The sequence below is a fragment of the Erpetoichthys calabaricus genome, chromosome 11 (assembly GCF_900747795.2).
Source record: "Erpetoichthys calabaricus chromosome 11, fErpCal1.3, whole genome shotgun sequence".
Classification (NCBI taxonomy): Eukaryota; Metazoa; Chordata; class Cladistia; order Polypteriformes; family Polypteridae; genus Erpetoichthys; species Erpetoichthys calabaricus.
This window is the reverse complement of record NC_041404.2, coordinates 155224787-155244538: the sequence shown is the minus strand read 5'-3', so window position 1 is coordinate 155244538 and position 19752 is coordinate 155224787. Positions and strand designations below refer to the sequence as shown.

The window sequence follows — 19752 nt, the reverse complement described above, 5'->3', positions numbered from 1 at the left end:
AACATGGATGGATGCTATTCTGTATTCAGTTCATATTTGTATAAATTGTTGATGCCAACATGCAAATTCTAAAGAATGGTTTGTTTTAAAATTCAGATGATTGACATGTATTATCTTTAATATTACAATATACTGAATATTATGTTAACAAATTATCTACAACTTGAAAAACAATAAACGTCTAAAATTGAAAAACAATAAAAATAATCATAAGTAAATTTCAGCACGGTAGTTTTTGACATTTGCTGCATTAAATAGGCTGGACACCCAGTCACTATTCAGGGAGTGGATGTGGAGATATATGGTGCACTGTTATAAGGACTTGTGGTGGATGGCCGGCTAAATATTCCGGCCCTCACCCCCATTAGCTCTCCTGACAGCATGGAAGTTCCCTGAATTTTTTTTTTTTTTTTTCTTTATTTCGCCTTATACAATTTCTTGTATTAGGAATTTGTTAGTTTTCGCATACCCCATGGGGTCAGAGCGCAGGGTCAGCCATTGTACAGCGCCCCTGGAGCAATTGAAGGTTAAGGGTCTTGCTCAAGGGCCCAGCAGAGTAGGATCTCTTTTGGTAGTGACGGGGATTCGAACCGGCAACCTTCAGGATACCAGCGCAGATCCTTAGCCTCAGAGCCACCACTCCGCCCTTCCAGCAGGGCCTCATGGACTTTGTAGTTTGTATGCACAGCCCTGCTGGATACCATGTGGGGAGGCTGTTGGACTGTAATGTGCCCTATAACCTGGAAGTACGTCCTGGTCACATGAACAGGACTTTTACCCTGACCCGGAAGTAATAAGGACTCGTGGACTGTTGGGCAGGAACACCTCTGGGTCAGGGGATATAAAAGGACTCTGGGAAAGCCCAGACACTGAGCTGAGCTGGGAGGTAGGGTGGCGAAGTGTCTGGGAGAGGAGGATTGGTATTTGTATTATTGATTATATGAGTAGTGTGGAGTGGAGGGTGCTATTATTATAAGAATAAAGAGTCTTGGACTTTTACCTGGTGTTTGGAGTGGTACCTGAGGGTTCAAGAGGTCAATAAAAGCCTCTACTGCTACAACATACAGGTAGACTGGTCTCAGAACACAGATGAGCTGGAGGATAAATTGCAGAGCAGACTCTTAGGAAACTGCACTTCTTTAACTCTTTCAGGGCTGATGTTGACTTTTGTCAAAATTCAGGGGAAGAGGACAGTAATCAGCTGTAAACTGTGACAAAACTTGCCCGTACATTTTAGTCCGACTTTCTTTGCTAGAAGGAAAGTTACATTGCTTTGTTGATTTAACCTCGATTCCCTACGTGTGCATGAGTAGCGAAGAGCAAACAACCTCTAAAATGGCATCAGCATCTGGCAAGAGACCAACGCGAATGTACAAAGCCAAATACTTCATGGATATTTTCCGTAATTTCATTGAATAGGACTCTTACTTGTCGGACTCAGAGTTTGATGCAAGTGATCTGGAGATGGCTATTGAAAATGAAAGTGAGTCACCCGCATCATTTGATCGGTCGCCAGCTGATCGTGGTGCTGAACACTTTCATGTAGCTGATGCCCCTACAGCAGCGTTTGCCTGGGAGGACCACCACTTATGATAGGAGGTACAAACCATATTGCGTCACACTGCGACCGCTACCACCGCCCACCTGCTGTGCGAAGACCAGCAGGCAGCCGGCTCACCGTGCATTCCTACTAACTATCGAGTAGCCCCCACGCAAGCACTGCTGCCAGAGATACTGAACATGCGTCAACAACAGCCACAGCACATAGCAACAGACGTTTTGATAGATAGATAGATAGATAGATAGATAGATAGATAGATAGATAGATAGATAGATAGATAGATAGATAGATAGATAGATAGATAGATAGATAGATAGATAGATAGATAGATAGATAGATAGATAGATACTTTATTAATCCCAAGGGGAAATTCACATACTCCAGCAGCAGCATACTGATAAAGACAATATTAAATTAAAGAGTGATAACAATGCAGGTATACAGACAGACAGTAACTTTGTATAATGTTAACGTTTACCCCCCCCCCCCCCCCGGGTGGAATTGAAGAGTCGCATAGCGTGGGGAAGGAACGATCTCCTCAGTCTGTCAGTGGAGCAGGATGGTGACAGCAGTATGTCGCTGAAGCTGCTCCTCTGTCTGGAGATGATGCTGTTTAGTGGATGCAGTGGATTCTCCATGATTGACAGGAGCCGGCTCAGCGGCCGTCGCTCCACCACAGATGTCAAACTGTCCAGCTCCGTGCCTACAATAGAGCCTGCCTTCCTCACCAGTTTGTCCAGGCGTGAGGCGTCCCTCTTCTTTATGCTGCCTCCCCAGCACACCACCGCGTAGAAGAGGTTTTATGTTGATTTATGTGTGAAACCATTGCTTTGTTTGCGTTTCAGAAAACTCAGTTTTTTGGAAAAAATATTCATCCCTCAAAGAGTTAATATGGACAGTGACATTCTTACCATTTTATACAACTCTATGATGGCCAGTGTGCTTGGTCGATAACATCACTTCAAGAAAGGTCCAATGAATCAAGACATTCATTAAAAAAAGATGCCTTCTGGACCTGCTAGAGTTAGTAGAGAAGGAAGGAATGAAAATAAAGTGCCATCATGAACATTAGTGAGAAATTTCATGCAACAAATCATTCAGCAGAAATGTGCAAAGAAACACTACCGGAGCTCCTTTGTGTATCTGAGAGGAGTGATGTTGTTTGTTATTATATAAAATATGCATTTATTTACATATTTGTTGAAATCATGAAAGATTATACTTTAATCATCCATCCATCCATCCATTTTCCAACCCGCTGAATCCAAACACAGGGTCACGGGGGTCTGCTGGAGCCAATTCCAGCCAACACAGGGCAGGAACCAATCCCGGGCAGGGTGCCAACCCACTGCAGGACACACACAAACACCAAGCACACACTAGGGCCAATTTAGAATCGCCAATCCACCTAACCTGCATGTCTTTGGGAGGAAACCGGAGCGCCCGGAGGAAACCCACGCAGACACGGGGAGAACATGCAAACTCCACGCAGGGTGGACCCGGGAAGCGAACCCGGGTCTCCTAACTGCAAGGCAGCAGCGCTACCACTGCGCCACCGTGCCGCCCACTTTAATCATCCCCAAGGATAAATGAAAACTTTACAGAGGCTCAGAAAATACAAAAATATTATAACAAGCCACAACTCCCTAAACACACACAACAGCCTCTGGTTTGGATAATAAGAGAGCTGCGGCTGTCCGATAACAGTGGCGGTGAGATGTGGTCAGACCTGCCCAGTTGTACCTCAGCTTTACATTTAAAGGTATTAACATTTGGATGGAACATTCCCAGCTTGTTGTGTCTTTAAATGGAATATGCTGATAGATTTGGTTTGTTTCTGAGAAAGGTCCTTGGTCGAAGTCGCTAGCATTCTAGGGTCAGAATAATTCATCATTAGAGTGCTGGTAACAGAGTGAATCATTTTAATTGCTGAGTTAATAAACATTAATCAAGAAGATGTAACTTCTCTCTCTAGGTGGTAACATGGACACATTCAGTCAGCACTTCAATGTCAGGATCAAACATGTTAGTTTGTTTATCTATTCACTCAAATGTGCACTGTATGAAATTACTTTCTTAAGGTGGAACCAGCAGGTGGAGACAAGATTGATGGCTACAATCTCAGAAAAAAAATATTTTCGTATTATGTTTTAAATAAAATGTATGTACATTTCTGATTAGATGTTGCATGTATTAGCATCACAATGTGTTACACATGGTGTACAAGGGAGATCATCAGAGATCAGAGTAAAACAGCAAGCTAAAGTGGAATGTATCAGAAGCATGCAGCATTTTAGAGGTTGGTCAGATACTGCTAGGGTGTCTTTCCAGGCTGATTACTCCTTTCTCCAGGCTACTGATCCTTTTAACTAAAATTGGTTGTCCCTGGCTGTAGGTGAAATGGAGGAGCTGGAAGCGCAGTGGTTGACTGGAATTTGTCACAATGAAAAGAATGAAGTGATGAGCAGCCAGCTAGATATCGACAACATGGCGGGCGTTTTCTACATGTTGGCAGCAGCCATGGCTCTCAGCCTTATCACCTTCATTTGGGAGCATCTGTTTTACTGGCGACTCCGCTACTGCTTCACGGGGGTCTGCAATGGAACGCCTGGACTGCTGTTCACAATAAGCAGGGTAAGATTAATGCTTAACTCTGAGATTAAATAAATAAAATCATTAGCCTACTTGTGTCAAAGAGCTCTGGCTTGAGGAGAGACTGGGAACAAAATGCAAATGAGGCATTCCATCATCCAATTATAATAGAGTACTTTGAAAAGAAAAAAGTTACAGTTATATATTTGATGTCAGTGTGTTGCGATTTATTACTCATTTTCAGATAGAAGCTGTAAAAATGCTATTTTCCTTTATTACAACTCCTAAAAGTAAACATCTGATAATATATATTTTAAAAAGTGTATTTAAGTTTTGGTAGCATTGCTGCCTCATGGATTCATTTTCTAGAATTTGCATTCCACGCCTGGTCTCTGTCTGTGTAGAGCCTGCACACGTTTCCCATTTCTTTGGGTATTCTGGTTTTCATCCTACATCCTAAAGACACGAGTGTTAGTTTAATGGGTACCTAAAATAAAGCAGAATGTGGTCTGCAATGGGCTGGCATGAGGTACAGGGTTGGCACTTGCCTTATGCCCAGTGCCAATTGGACTGGCTCTGGTGCCCCATAACAGGTTAGAAACTTGTTTTAATGTAACAAGGCCTCCCAGAAACAGAAAGGTAATTCTACCCATTGTCTGCATTTTTAAGCTATGGAACATGGTACATATTGGTATACTGTAAACACCCGATGACACAGCAATAGCAACATCACAATTCGATATAATGCTTCATTCATCTATCCACAGTGTGCCATTCTCAAACATAGTTAACCCAAATCAAGCTCATAGGGTGCCAGTGGCCCATCCTGACTGGGCACAAGCTGAGAAACAACCTAACACAGGGCACTGGAATATCACAAATGCTACTCACACACATATCTACAAGTTTATGTTTGGAACAGACAGTTAACATAACACAATTGTCTTTGTGCTGTGGAAGAGAAACAGGGGTACTTGGAGAAACAACCCGTCACACACACACAGGGAAAACACACATAAAACAAAGACAACTGAATGTAGGATTTGAAACCATGCATAGGCTATCCACTGTACCAGCAAGCCATCAATGTACAAATTATAATATTTATAAAACTACCAGATTGTGAACATGGTATATATAACAGACCCCAGCATCCTGTAAAATGCTTTCCTAGTAAAGAATCCATCCATTCTGAATGCTGCTATAAAGAAATTATGTGTATACACTTACACACTACTGGTAGCAACCACAACTCCTGTTCCTTGACTGGCCAAGAAGACTAGACACGACCTTGGTGCTCTTGGTGTTACACAGTCGCTCTGGCCGTCAGGACTGAGTGACCCAGAATGTGGCTCTTGTTCATCTTCCAGGTTACCATTACTATTCTCAAAGAAGAAGAAAACTTTCCAGTTAGTACTTGGTGTCTTGGTTCCATCCATGCACTTGTACCATTTTGGTCCCCTAAAGTCAGTGTAGTGATACCACAATTGACAACTGAAAATATGAATATCATTGCCTAATAAGCAGGATAACAAAGTAAGTAAAGGGATTGTTTTGCTCTTAAAAATAATTGAAACAATAGCAAATATCACTAGCTGGAAACAGAGAAAACCTGAGGTGACACAGCAATTAAAACATCATAAGCAAATAGGATAGTTAACTCATTTATCTGGAAACGATGTAAAAAACAGGATATAAATCCATTGGGTCATCGATTTTAAAACCCACTTAATCCAATTTTGGTTTCTCAGAAGCCACAGCACTTAAACAAACACTGTAATTAAAAATAATAATTGCACACTAACATGGAGAAAAATGTAAACAACAGATGCTATTAAATAAATCATATCCAAGAAAATAACAACTGTCTGAATGACATTACCACAGTGAACATATTACAGCTAAAACAATGGCTGCATCTCATATGTAGGGCGTAATTCCTAGATCACCAGATACATGAAGCATGAAAGCAATGGCAAACACTCAAGTAGAAATAAAGACACAAGTAGAAATAACAGGCTACGCTGAAATTAAACTAATAGAATTAAATATACTACTGTATAATTATCAGCTCATCTGTACAGGTATGAAAATAAAACATAAATCAGCAGTAAACACGTGATCATTTAAACAATAGGTAGCTATTATATTATTATTATTATTATTATTACTAACACAAACAAATGAAAAAATATAATTAAATATAATGAGTATCTCTTCTGTAGGAATATGTGTATAACTAATAGCTCAGCAGTTAACACGCATAACAACTAAATTAAAAATGTCTTCTATTATTATTATTATTATTATAAAGTAAAACCAAATAATAACCAATGTATATGAAGATAGATCTTTCAAATTATGAATTTGTGATAGTAGTATTTTATTACTATTATTATTATTATTACTAACAAGAACAATTTATTTTTGTATAGCCTAAAATCACACAAGGAAAGCCTCAATGGGCTTTACAGGCCCTGATTAATGGACAGCCCACCAGCCTTGACTCCCTAAAAAAAAACTCTCAAAAACCGATACAATTATTACAAGTATGGATTATTATTAATATGAATTACAAAGAATTAATAACATATAATCACATATGGTGACATGGTGGCACAGTGGTAGCGCTGCTGCTTCGCAGTTAGGAGACCCGGGTTCGCTTCCCAGGTCCTCCCTGCGTGGAGTTTGCATGTTCTCCCCGTGTCTGAGTGGGTTTCTTCCCACAGTCCAAAGACATGCAGGTTCAGTGGATTGGTGATCCTAAATTGTCATAGGTGTGTGTGTGCCCTGTGGTGGGCTGGCACCCTGCCCAGGGTTTGTTTCCTGCCTTGTGACCTGTGTTTGCTGGGATTGGCTCCAGCAGACCCTGTGTTAGGATATAGTGGGTTGGATAATGACTGACTGACTGCCTAATCACATATAATGAATATCTCCTGTTTACAAAATAAGTGTATAACAAATAGCTGAGCAGTTAACACAAAATTAATTAACCATTACCACTATTATTAAACATATGACCATCTACCTCCTGTCGAAAAACAACATTAACACCTGCTGCCAGAGAGTGGGGTCCCAGGATTTCCTGGTTGCGTGGAACACTCTGCCAACAGAGACAGCAAAGCGTGAGGAATCCAAACTCCATGTAGTGTGGCTGGATCTGGTGAACGCCTAGGGGTCTTTTTCCACAACAGCTCATCATGTTTGCTGTCAGGTTCTTCCTCGTATCAACCTGCATCCAGAACTTGCTGTTCACCTACTTCAACTTGCTATGTGAGCCAAATCATCACACCCAGTTGGTAGCAGCTCATAAAAGGTATGGCTATGGGTTGTTCAGCCTCACCCATTCTGTTCACAGTAGCTTTCGAAGGTATTTTGATTGGTGGGTGACAGAAGGTGTAGGGAGTCAGATTGCAGCCAGGTCATTGTCTGCCAACGATACAAAGCTACATGGACGACATTATGACCCTACTCCAGAGAGGTACAGGCAGTCTTTTGAAAAGAACTGAGGAACTGCTCTTATGGGTAAGGATGAAAATCAAGCCAACTAAATCCCAGAATCTCTCAATCAGGAAAACAGCGAGGAATGACAGCATTTTCTTCTCAGTTAGTGAAGAAAAGATCTCACTCCTGGCAGAGCAACTGGTGCTAAATTGTGGGAGGCTGTATACAGCTAATTTAACCAACAAATATATGGCTTTCTTAGTCTTGACGCAGCTAGCTGTAGGTCTGAGAAGGTTCAATGAAAGTCACCTCAAATTTAAGGTCAGGTACTACCAACTGATGTTATAATGGCTAATATGGCTCCTAAAAATGTGATCATCTTAATAACAGCGCTAAAGATGGACAGCAAAGTCAATAATTACATCACAAAATGGCTTAGCCTTCCTTGGCGCTTATCCAGTGCAGAATTGTTTGAAAGAAATACTCCCAAGCCATCATTAAAATTCATCAATCTGGGCTATAAGCAAGAGAAGGCAAATAAATATGCATATAACAAATAGCTCAGCAGTTAACACTACTTATAAATAAAATAATAATGATAGTAGTAGAAAAAATATTTTATTATTAACAGTAATAAGACTATTATAAACTACAAAAAAAGAAAAGAATATGTCAGTCAGTCATTATCCAACCCGCTATATCCTAACACACAGTTGGCACAGTGGCAGTGCTGCTGCTTTGCAGTAAGGAGACTGTGGAAGATTGTGAGTTCGCTTCCCGGTTCCTCCCTGTGTGGATAGCGCTTTGAGTACTGAGAAAAGTGCTCTATAAATGTAATGAATTATTATTACAGGGTCACAGGGGTCTGCTGGAGCCAATCCCAGCCAACACAGGGCGCAAGGCAGGAAACAAACCCCGGGCAGGGCGCCAGCCCACCGCAGGGCACACACACTAGAGACAATTTAGGATCACCAATGCGCCTAACCTGCATGTCTTTGGACTGTGGGAGGAAACCAGAGTACCCGGAGGAAACCCATGCAGTCACGGGGAGAACTTGCAAACTCCATGCAGGGAGGACCCGGGAAGCGAATGCGAACCTGGGTCTCCTTATTGCGAGGCAGCAGTGCTACCACTGCGCAGAAAAGAATATAATTACATAAAAACACTAACTCCTGTATACAACAAATAGCCCAACTATGAATACATCGATGATAACTTTTAAACTATGAATGTGTGATAGTATTATTATTAGTAGTAGTATTATTTCAGCTGTTGTTATATGCAATCATAATAATAAAAGTAAACTATTGTGACTAATAGAGGCACTGTCGACCCCTTGAACCCTCAGACCAGCCGTCAGACACCAGATAAAAGTCCAAAATAATCCATCCATCCATCCATTTTCCAACCCGCTGAATCCGAACACAGGGGTCTGCTGGAGCCAATCCCAGCCAACACAGGGCACAAGGCAGGAAACAATCCTGGGCAGGGTGCCAACCCACTGCAGGACACACACAAACACACCCGGGCCAATTTAGAATCGCCAATCCACCTAACCTGCATGTCTTCGGACTGTGGGAGGAAACTGGAGCGCCCGGAGGAAACCCACGCAGACACTGGGAGAACATGCAAACTCCATGCAGGGAGGACCCGGGAAGCGAACCCGGGTCCCCAGGTCTCCCAACTGCGAGGCAGCAGTGCTACCCACTGCGCCACCAATCCAAAATAATATTTATTATTATAAATAAGTGCACAAAGCACCCGGAAGTGTTTCTGTCCCTCAGTCCATGTGACTTTCTATCACTTCCGGGTCAGGTAAAAACTTCTCCTTTTCTTCATCAGCCCGGAAGCACTTTATTTCTTCCAACCATGTAACTGGGATTTACTTCCGGGCTGTATGGAAAATAAACGTCTCTGTGTCTCCCTGCAGCGTCCCTGGCGATCCCGACGTTATCCAGCAGGGCTGTGCATTAAAACTCCATAGTCCATGATGCCCTGCTGGAATTCGGGGCATCTCCATGTTGCAAGGAGGGCTCCATCTAGTGGCCTGGGGGTATTGGCCGGGATGAATGGCTGGCCATATCTCACACTATGTGACAGTGAAACTAATGTCACCTTTTAATAACTCCGCTATAGGAGTGTGTACTGTATATACAGTAATAAGCTCAGTCCTGAACATGCCACAACATTAACTATATGAATCTCTTAATGCTTAGTCATATTATCTTGCAGCAAATTATTTTTCAAGCACTTACACACTCACACTATCTGAAGGCCAAAATCTGTCCAGTCATTTCAGACTCCATGATGACTGCTTTCACATGTAACATATGAGAAGTCCTAGAAAGTGAAGCTCTGCCTTTTCACGACCCTTCTGTTTATCTGCATTTTGTTTAGCATTTTGCTGATGCTATGCGATAGTCACAATAGCCCACTAACTCAGACAGTTTTAAAGTACCTAATGCTCTTTTCAGACTAGCAGCATTTCTTGCCCTCTTGTTGACGGGATTGTTGAAATTGCTATTTTTTTCCCTCTTGCTAATGCTGTACTCAGCATGGGCACAAAATGACTAAACAGCTAAGAAGGTCAGAATTACTCTTTAAGTAGAATATCTAAGAATGAGACGCAGCATGTCTTGCAGACAGAGACATCAGGTAAACATCTGTAGATCAGATTTTAAAATATAATATATACCATGTACTTTGGGTACAAAGTGCAGCCAATTCCTTTAGCAGTCATGTCAGTCAGTCAGTCAGTCATTGTCCAAGTCGCTATATCCTAACTACAGGGTCATGGGGGTCTGCTGGAGCCAATCCCAGCCAACACAGGGCGCAAGGCAAGAACAAACCCCAGGCAGGGTGCCAGCCCACCACAGGGGACACACATACACCAAGCACAATTTAGGATCACCAATGCTCCTAACCTGCATGTCTTTGGACTGTGGGAGGAAACCCACACAGACACGGAGAGAACATGCAAACTCCATGCAGGGAGGACCTGGGAAGTGAACCCAGGTCTCCTTACTGCGAGGCAGCAGCACTACCACTGCACCACCATGCCACCCTCAGTCAAATTATTCAAAATTAAAATGTGATACTACAGTTTAGGTTGTGGCTCCTCACACCCCTGTAAAAGGTAAATCAGATCCATAAAATGAATGACTGGGTTAGTGATTAATTACAGGGAAATTACATTGAGAACAGTGGCTTTGACAACCAGAAACAAGCCTCCAAAACAATAATTAAAATATGTTCAGATAAAAGGAAGAGGAGTAACATCTTTTCTTGTTTATGTTAAACTAAAGCAAAAGAACAACTCTGAATGACATCTTTTGTTGGCATTATAAATGCCTAAATGCTTCATAGGCAGAGTACAACACAACAAATGACTGCAAATTAGTAACAAACAGAATAAAATTAAATAATACCACTGCATACTCATATTTCATTTAAAATTTTTATTTCAGTCTTACATAGTTCACCTCTTAGCAAGAACCTTGACAAAACAATTTAAAAAGCAAGAAAGGAACAAAAAATGAAAACCACATGAATGAAATAATTCTCATACAGTTAAATGACTACATAAAAATATGCAAATTATCATATTAAATACTCACAGTAATCAAATGCAGCTTTTAAAAATTGATTGCTATTTAAATTTATGAAAATAAGCCACATTCAATTAAACAAACATAAGCAAAGTTCAAGCTCATTGTATTTTTGAACTACAGTAGTTGGTTTATCAGGAAACAAAAACCTTATATTAATAAATGCCAATATAAACTGGGAAAAACAAAATAAAAAAATTGATGCTAAAAATGGGAATGCATACAAAGTATTTGATGAGTGGTCTTTATGTTGCTGTGTCAAAGGTGCTACAAGAAGTGAAAGCCGTCTTGACGTGACTTTTCTACGATAATCAATACAGAATTCTTAATATAGACACTACTGAAATATTCAAAGATGGTGATCATAAGAGAATAAGTTTAATAGTATTACAATATGCCATATGCTCTGACATAGCAACATAGAAACAACTCATTCAGTACTTTGTATGTATGGCCAAGCGTCAGTTCTAAAGAAACTGCTTTGTTAAAGACTGCAGCCAAGCAAAGCCTTAATGGAATGCAACATCCAAAAATGATATGTTTTTAATATATGTTGCTTACCCCATATACAGGGTGGTCCAGATCTAATTATGCAATTATTGCATTGCATTGCATTAAAAGTTGCATAGTTAGATCTGGACCACCCTATAGTTTGTAGTGATGGCCGAGAAAATGTCATATTTTCATACAGAACAGAGATTAAAGAGCTTCTGAAAGAACAAAAGTGTATAGTGACTAACATTGGACAACACAAAACAATATCAAAATGACCTCCCAAAAAAATGTACTGTTACTCATATCTCATAATCCATATGTCAAGTCATGCGTCTGTCATATGCTCACAAGAGCTCAAACATGTTTATTTTTACTAAAACAGTTTTAAATAAGTCACTTCCAGAAAACAACATGCAATGCACTACAAACTTATACGAAAAAACAAAAGCAGTAAGAAAACTAACAAATCATGTACATGGATTTGAAAAATTACATGAAAACATGGAGAATAATAACCAGCTGGATAATACAATATGTTACAGTATGTGTTTTTTATGTATGAAAAGTTTAAAACAAAGTCAAAGCAAACTTTATTGTCATCTCAACCATATACAAGAATACAGAGGCGTGACCACTGGGGGGCTGGGGTGTTCACTGCCCCCCCAGAGACAAGCCGTGCCCCCCCTGCAAAATGCTCTGTCTGTCCAATAAAAACTCTGGAGAAGAATAACATTTGATTTTCAAAACTGAGTTGCTTTCCAATCGGCCCGTTTGAATTTGGGGCATATCCGTCAGTGTCTCCTCCACTAGACAGGCACCGTACTGCTCACAGTTCACTTCGCTGCACATTTTGCAGCACGTTTTGAACCTGTTGACCACATTCTTTAATTAAAACAGCGTATACGTTCCATTCTTCTTTTATTTTCTGGTTGGTAACACCAAAGGCTATGCATAGGTGGCTTATTAAAAAGCAGACATCTTCAACCTCTGTTCCTCCACAAGCTGCTGGCTCCATGGGTGAGCCCAGCACCACTGCTACCAACACGGAGCACAGCGCACCCACGTCGGGAACTGAAACTCCAAAAGATGTAGATAAGCCTACACAATCCTCCAGCTCTGCGCCCGTGTCGGGTACTCCAAACCTCTGCCTTCAACAAAATATACAGTCCGGTCTGCCTGACTTAAATATGGATAGCCCATTTTAATTAATTATCCCAAGCTTGCATTCGGAAAGACACTCAGATGTTTTAGTGCAAGCTGGTATCAGTCTCGACCATGGCTTGAATATTGTTGTCCGTGATGGCAGCTTTTGCTTTACCTGCTACAAATTTAGTGTTTTCAATTCGGACCGCGAGGACATATTCACCAAACACGGCTACACTAATTGGAAAAAAGCTCTAGAAAAAGACGGTGGCAGCTTCCACAAACACGCGTCTAGTATCCCGCACGTCAGAGCCATGTCTGCATCACGGCACTCATCATTGGTGTGTCTTCAGCTGCATGCGAAAGCTCTTTCTCTACTTTGAACCACATTCTCACTCCACTCCGCCGAACAATGTTGCATTCAAGGAAGAGAAATTTAGTCATTCTGGCACATGAGAAAAACATCACAGAACATCTAGACATGAATGAATTTATTTCAGAATTTGCCAAGAGTGACCGCAGACTGGTCCTGTAGATAATATCCAGGTTAAACACTGGAAACTGATGTCCTATAGCCTCCCATGACTACAATAAGCCACGTTTCTGTTCTTGCTCTCATTTGTTGTATACATTTGACTTTATTGATATTTACCTTGTAGATGTAGTTCTATATTTCCATCCATCCATCCATTTTCCAACCCGCTGTAGTTCTATATTTGTTCACAAAAAATAATAATACAAGTTCCATTGCCTCTGTTAATTTTATTGAACAATAGGTTATGATTTATGCCTACAAAAATGGGGATGGATGGATGGATGGATATTTTTTGCTCCCCCAGACAAGCCAAATGCCCACCCACACATGATGTTCTGGTCACACCTCTGATACAGATAGAAGAAATTGGGAAGCTCAGGGTCTACAGTGTAACAACATGAAGTGCAAATAATAAATTAAAAAATAAATTAAAATTAAAATACAAACAAGACAAGATATTTTGCAAAGACAAGTAGCAGCAATTTTGACGTTTAGTAAGCGATATGAACATTGATCATTCAATAAAAAGGCTAAAATTGTCCTCTTTTTTTGCATAGAAACTGTGATTTTTTAATTCTCTTACATTTTTAAATTTAACAATAGATGTTAATTTAATTCCAATATTTCATTTGAAATTATCTGGTAACAGATTTAGGAAATTTCCATATAATAGAAGCAGCCTGCCCGCCAACAGCCATCCCACTTGCACTTCAAAACTTGCCATCTACCTGAAGCTAAGCATGTTCAGGCCCGGCCAGTACTTGGATGGAAGGCCAACCAGGAAATGCTTGAGTTGTTGCTGGAAGAGGTGCTTACACTGTGTGTGGCTGTGTGGGAATCCCAATGCCCCAGTGAAGTGATGGGGACTCTGTATTGTAAAGATGGCGCTGTCCTTCGGATGAGACGTAAAACAGAGGTCCTGACTCTCTGTGATTATTAAAGATCCCTGGAAATCCTTTGTAAAGAGTAGAGTGTATCCTGATGTCCTGGCTGAATTGGCCCCCTAATCAAACCCCTGTCTCTAATTGGCTAACTGTCTCTGTCCCTGTCTAACTTCTTCACATCCTAACAACTAATGTGAGGTGAGTGTACTGATGAAAATGTCTGCTGTCACATCATGCAGGAGGATGCTGCACAGTGGTGGTGGTTGAAGTGGCGCCCCACTCACGATGTAAAGCTCTTTGAATAGTGAGAAAAGTGCTATGTAAATGTATTATTATATTTTTCTGTTTTGTCTTTCTATTTGATATGTAAAAAATTATTTAGCTAATAAGGATATACGAGTTTATAATGATAAATGTGAATAATTCAATTCATTTTCTATTAAAATGGATGGAATCAATTTTTAAATGACGGGTGAAACGCACCAGAAATGGCTGGCAAGGAATCCATGAATTTCACTTAATTCATTAAGTCTAAACCACTTTAGCTAATGATATTCCCATACAAATATGTTTGTGTTTTTTTTCTCTCTCTCCACTGTTTCCAATTTCAGGGCATATGGAGCTGTATCCATGGTGTGCACATTGAAGAAAAGAAAAGGTCTTCCGATTTGGACTTTAGCAGTCCACAGGCTAATATGCTAAAACTGATTAAGCAAGCCAAAAACATGACCAACATGTCTAATTTGAATCCTTCACGGATCAATTCCCCAAAAGGACCTACAGATTATATACACGGAGGGTCTTTGATAATGGATATGGTGGGAGACAAAGGAAATTTTATCTATGCTGACAACCGAGGTTACCCTCCAAAGGAAACCATGTTTGGCGATGCTGCAAGTGATTTACAGACATTTATAAGTAATCGGCACAAGGACAATTTAAACAACTATGTCTTCCAAGGTCAGCATCCCCTCACGCTGAATGAAACCAATCCTAATACGGTTGAAGTTGCTGTCAGCGCAGACAGCGCCCAGAATAATGCCAGAACGCGGCAACTTTGGAAGAAATCCATGGAAACACTCCGGCAAAGCCAAGGGTCTATTCCGGATTCAGTCGCTTGTGAGCAGCGACATTCCGGCAAGAATCAGCGATATCTTCCGGAAGATGGGGTCCATTCAGATGTATCTGACTGCTCAAGCAGGGCTACTTCCTACAGGGATGCAGAGAACAACCAAAAACATCACAAGCCGAAGGAGAATTTGCGAAAAAGGTCAATGAATTCAAAGTATCCCCGAGACTGTAGTGAAGTAGAGCTATCATATCTGAAAAACAAACAAGGATGTGTGGGGCATGAAAAGATATACACCATTGAGTCCGAGAGGGAGCAAGGATTACATGCCGAGCAGCACCACTTCAGGGAGAACAGGCCTCTTCCAGAAGACTTGGAGTATCCTGAACTTTATCAGGACCATAATGACAATTACAGGAAAGCAGAGCCTGTTATCCATCTCAATAGCAGCCCATTACAAAATGAAGAAGTTATTCCTAACAATGAAAACAAATACAGCTTATACTCTAAGCACTACAGCGTAAAAGAGAAGAATGTGAGCCCTCAAGAGACAAATGACAGATGCAAACAGACTCACTGTAGGAGCTGTCTGTCCAAAGTGCCGAACTATACGGGTCATTTTGGCGTCAGGTCTCCTTACAACCGTTGTGAAGCCTGTGTACACACAGGCAACCTGTATGATATAAGCGAAGATCAAATGCTCCAGGAAGTTGTTAGTCCCATGCACCATGATGAAGCTTATGGGCAGCACTGGCCACAGAATGATGGCCCACATGTACACCGGAGGAACAAACTGAGGTTAAGTAGGCAACACTCTTTTGACAATATCCTCGATAACTCTCGTGATCGTGAAACCGATCTGGGTAGACCAGCACGAAGTGTGAGCTTAAAGGAAAAAGACAGGTTCCTGGAGGACACCTCTTATGCAAACATGTTTAATATCAGAAATGACAAACTCTTGGGCGGCAAGACGACTCTCTTCAACCACAACCTGGAAGAGAGCAAACGTAGTAAATCACTTTATCCTGACCACAGCTCAGAGAATCCCTTCCTGCAGTCTTTCCGAGAAGACCAACGCCTGGTTCATGGCAGAAGCTCCTCTGACATTTACAGGCAAACGGCGCCACCCAAGTCAAGGAACGACAACAACCTGCGGTCATCTGTGAAGTCGACCTCCTCTTATTGTTCTCGAGATGGTCGACTACCTAGTGACATGTACATTTCAGAGCATGTTATGCCTTATGTAGCAAATAAGACTAGTGTATACTCAACTCCCAGGGTCCTCAATTCTTGCAGCAATAGACGTGTGTATAAGAAAATGCCTAGTATTGAGTCAGATGTTTAATTCTTCCTTTGTCTAGTTTTAAACTCTTCCATTTTTAGGATGCTGTTGTTGCTGACAGTTAAATCAAAGACTTTCGTACAAAAAAAAAATGGCAAAGCAGAGAAAGCAACAACAAAGCGGCTTTAAGAAAAACTAATGGCTGATTGCATCTTTGTCTAATTGCAATATTCAACCCATTTATGGTCGCCATTTTTTTGTTTAGTTTTTTCTTGCTTGTTTTGCTATTCAAAAGAGGAGCACGTTCCAGTGTTTGCAAACAGATTAAAACAGATTAGTTGGTTTTACATTGTCATCTTGTAAGATTCAGAACTTTGAAAGAATTTCAACTAAAAAGGTTCCAACAGAAAAAAGAGTTTCTTGTCTGAGGAAGACGTCCATAGAGGGTGGGGTGAGAGCTCAAAGAGATCATTTTGGATCCCGGATGCAGTATATGGGAGAATCCCAGCCATCTAACAAAAGGCACACGTTAGAGCGAGGGATTCTCAATAGACCCCAGGTTTTTGGCAAATTTCATTTTATTTAGAAGTCAAATATTTAACAGTTTACAACTAGATTATTACATTAATATGACAATAATGATGGCTTTATGAAAATAAGAACCTCATTTATATGGACGTTTATATATACTCCATCTGACTGGAAGACACATTGTCTTTCCAATAGAACTGGTCAAACCATAAGAAATCATGACCCCCAAACCAAGCCCCCTGCCAAGCTCTTACTAACAATTTGTCATCATATAAAAGAAATATGAACTGCCTCCCTGAGCTCTAACCTTACCCTCTGGGTGAGTCAGCATATGATAGCTTGACAATGGCTTCTTGATGAGAGCAGTAGGAGCCCTAGCAAGGAATTTGCCTCTCTAATAATAAGAAAAGAAAATCTACAATATTTTTGATGAGGATGACTAATATCAGCAGACTCACACTCTCACAAACACATGTGCACAGACATGATTACCAGTCTTACCACTTGAAATGCATGGCCATTGTGTCTTGGCCCTTTCTCTTCCACTCTCAGTGAGTGATATTGGCTTTGTAATGTCTCTTTGAGTTTGTTTCATGTTTTAATCGATATAATAATGCACTTGACCATTAGCTATCACCATGTCTTTGTTGTAAAAGAATTATTTTCAATAACATTCTGGAGTATATTTTTGCATGTCTTATTTTGGTACCAGGAAAATTTGTTTACAAAGAAATTAAAGAACCTACCTTGATCTTCTGGGGTGATTGATAGTGTCCTCCAATAATGACCTCTACACAATGATGCAGTGCAATGACACATTTTTTTTAGTTCTGAGCTTGTAAATATGAAGGAAAAACAGGGTTGAAAAAGAAAAAAAATGTTTGGCCTATAATGAAGTTATGATGCTTTAGATTTGTCTTTTGCATTTTCTTTTGGAAAGTACATAAAGCTTTTCCGCCTTGACATTCAGACACCACCGTCATAAAGGTCTTCATGCTTCCTGCATGATGGAAATGTAGTCCTAGTTAACAAAAAAAAATAAACTTAGCATAAGGCAAATTATTTACTAATTTATTTTTACAAGATTACAGTTATGTGAAATCTGGTATCAATGACCCATGGAAAGCCATGAGAGGAAAGAAATATGGCAAAAAAAAAAAAAAAAAAATGGATAAGGAAAAAGATGGGTTGGCTATGGAAAAGATTAAACATATTTTGCAAAATATTAACTGAATCCGAAAGGTTTACCAAATTACAAAAAAAAATGCACATTTTTTACTGCAATATAAAAATAACTTATACTGCACTGGAATTAAATGATGTTTGTAAAATGATTCTTTAGATGGTGGTTGGGTTTTTCTTAGTACATTCATACCTGGTTCTGTTGCTGTCTTCCCATGAGGGGAGTTCTGTCTTTATGGATAAAGATGGCACAATGTGTAGCAAAACAAAGGATTCCATCAATTAAGTAATCTGATAGGAATAAAAGGTGTCCATCAGAGAGAAGGTCTTGAACGGTTAAGGCTTTAATGTGATGTACTACTTATTTCACTGAGTTCACTAAAGAAACTGGGTATCGTTATTAAAATGAGTATATAACGCTTAGATAAAATCAAACTGGAAAGACGTGATAAAAAATTTGTATATGCGTACGTGTCCAGCACGTTTTTCCAAATATCTAGTCTCAGTGATAGTTGGTGGATAATTGGCTGCTATTTTAATTGACAGTACATGGTGTATTATTAGTCAACGAGTGACCTCAATCCAAAAATATTTAGTGCCACTTGTGGACAAATGACAACTGTAAGTAAAATTACACAGGTGTGTGGCATGGATGAAGGGGTATGGAAGACAATTGCTTACCATTACACATTTCTGGACCCTGGTTTATGTTCCATATAATATATAATATACTGTATAAATATATAATTTATATTATGTACTGTATATACTGTATACAGCATGTTTAAATATATATATAATACTGTAATACCTATGTACATACCTTTTCAAACCCACTTAATCCAATAGTCATATATAGTATGTGTGTGTGCTCATGGTCATATGTTCATAGTATGTGTATATAGCAAACGGTTACATGCTTATCATAACTATACATATACAGTATATAGAGAGAGACACACATTTATCTTTTTATGCAGGAGTGGGCAAAAGTAGGATTACAGTTGTGAGTATGCGAAACACAGAGTTTATTCTTTTATTATTTATTTATTAATTATTTATAAAATATTAATTATATAAAATAATTAAGTTAATGAAGCTAATATTACTATTGAGTTAATAAAATTGTTATAGTAATCATAACCTGTGTGTCATTTTCCATATGAACAACTGTAAAAGTACTTTTTCCCACACGTGTATATATATATATATATATATATATATATATATATGGTTGAAATAGTTTACTGTCAAATAAATGCAAAGAGTACGCGACACGTGTTTTGCCCTCGTTATGGGCTCATCAGGCGTACAAACTCCACTGCACTCCCTCTCGGGAATCGAACCTCGGACGTCAGCGGCGATGCCCCTAACGTTGCGCCACGGCGTGTGCTTCGTTTATTTGACAGTATGTAGATCGGGGTAA

At 40.0% G+C, this 19752-nt stretch overlaps 1 protein-coding gene across 1 annotated transcript in view; it reads left to right on the top strand.

Annotated features, from left to right (window-relative positions):
- The window catches only part of grin2aa (glutamate receptor, ionotropic, N-methyl D-aspartate 2A, a), a 359092-nt gene extending 340370 nt beyond the window's left edge, over positions 1-18722 (top strand). Inside the window, exons 12-13 of the mRNA XM_051933393.1 lie at positions 3957-4195; positions 14874-18722. Coding sequence (XP_051789353.1) covers positions 3957-4195; positions 14874-16676 — 2042 coding nt within the window. The 3' untranslated portion in view covers positions 16677-18722. The remainder of the gene's footprint in view (positions 1-3956; positions 4196-14873) is intronic.
- The last annotated feature ends 1030 nt before the right edge of the window (positions 18723-19752 follow it).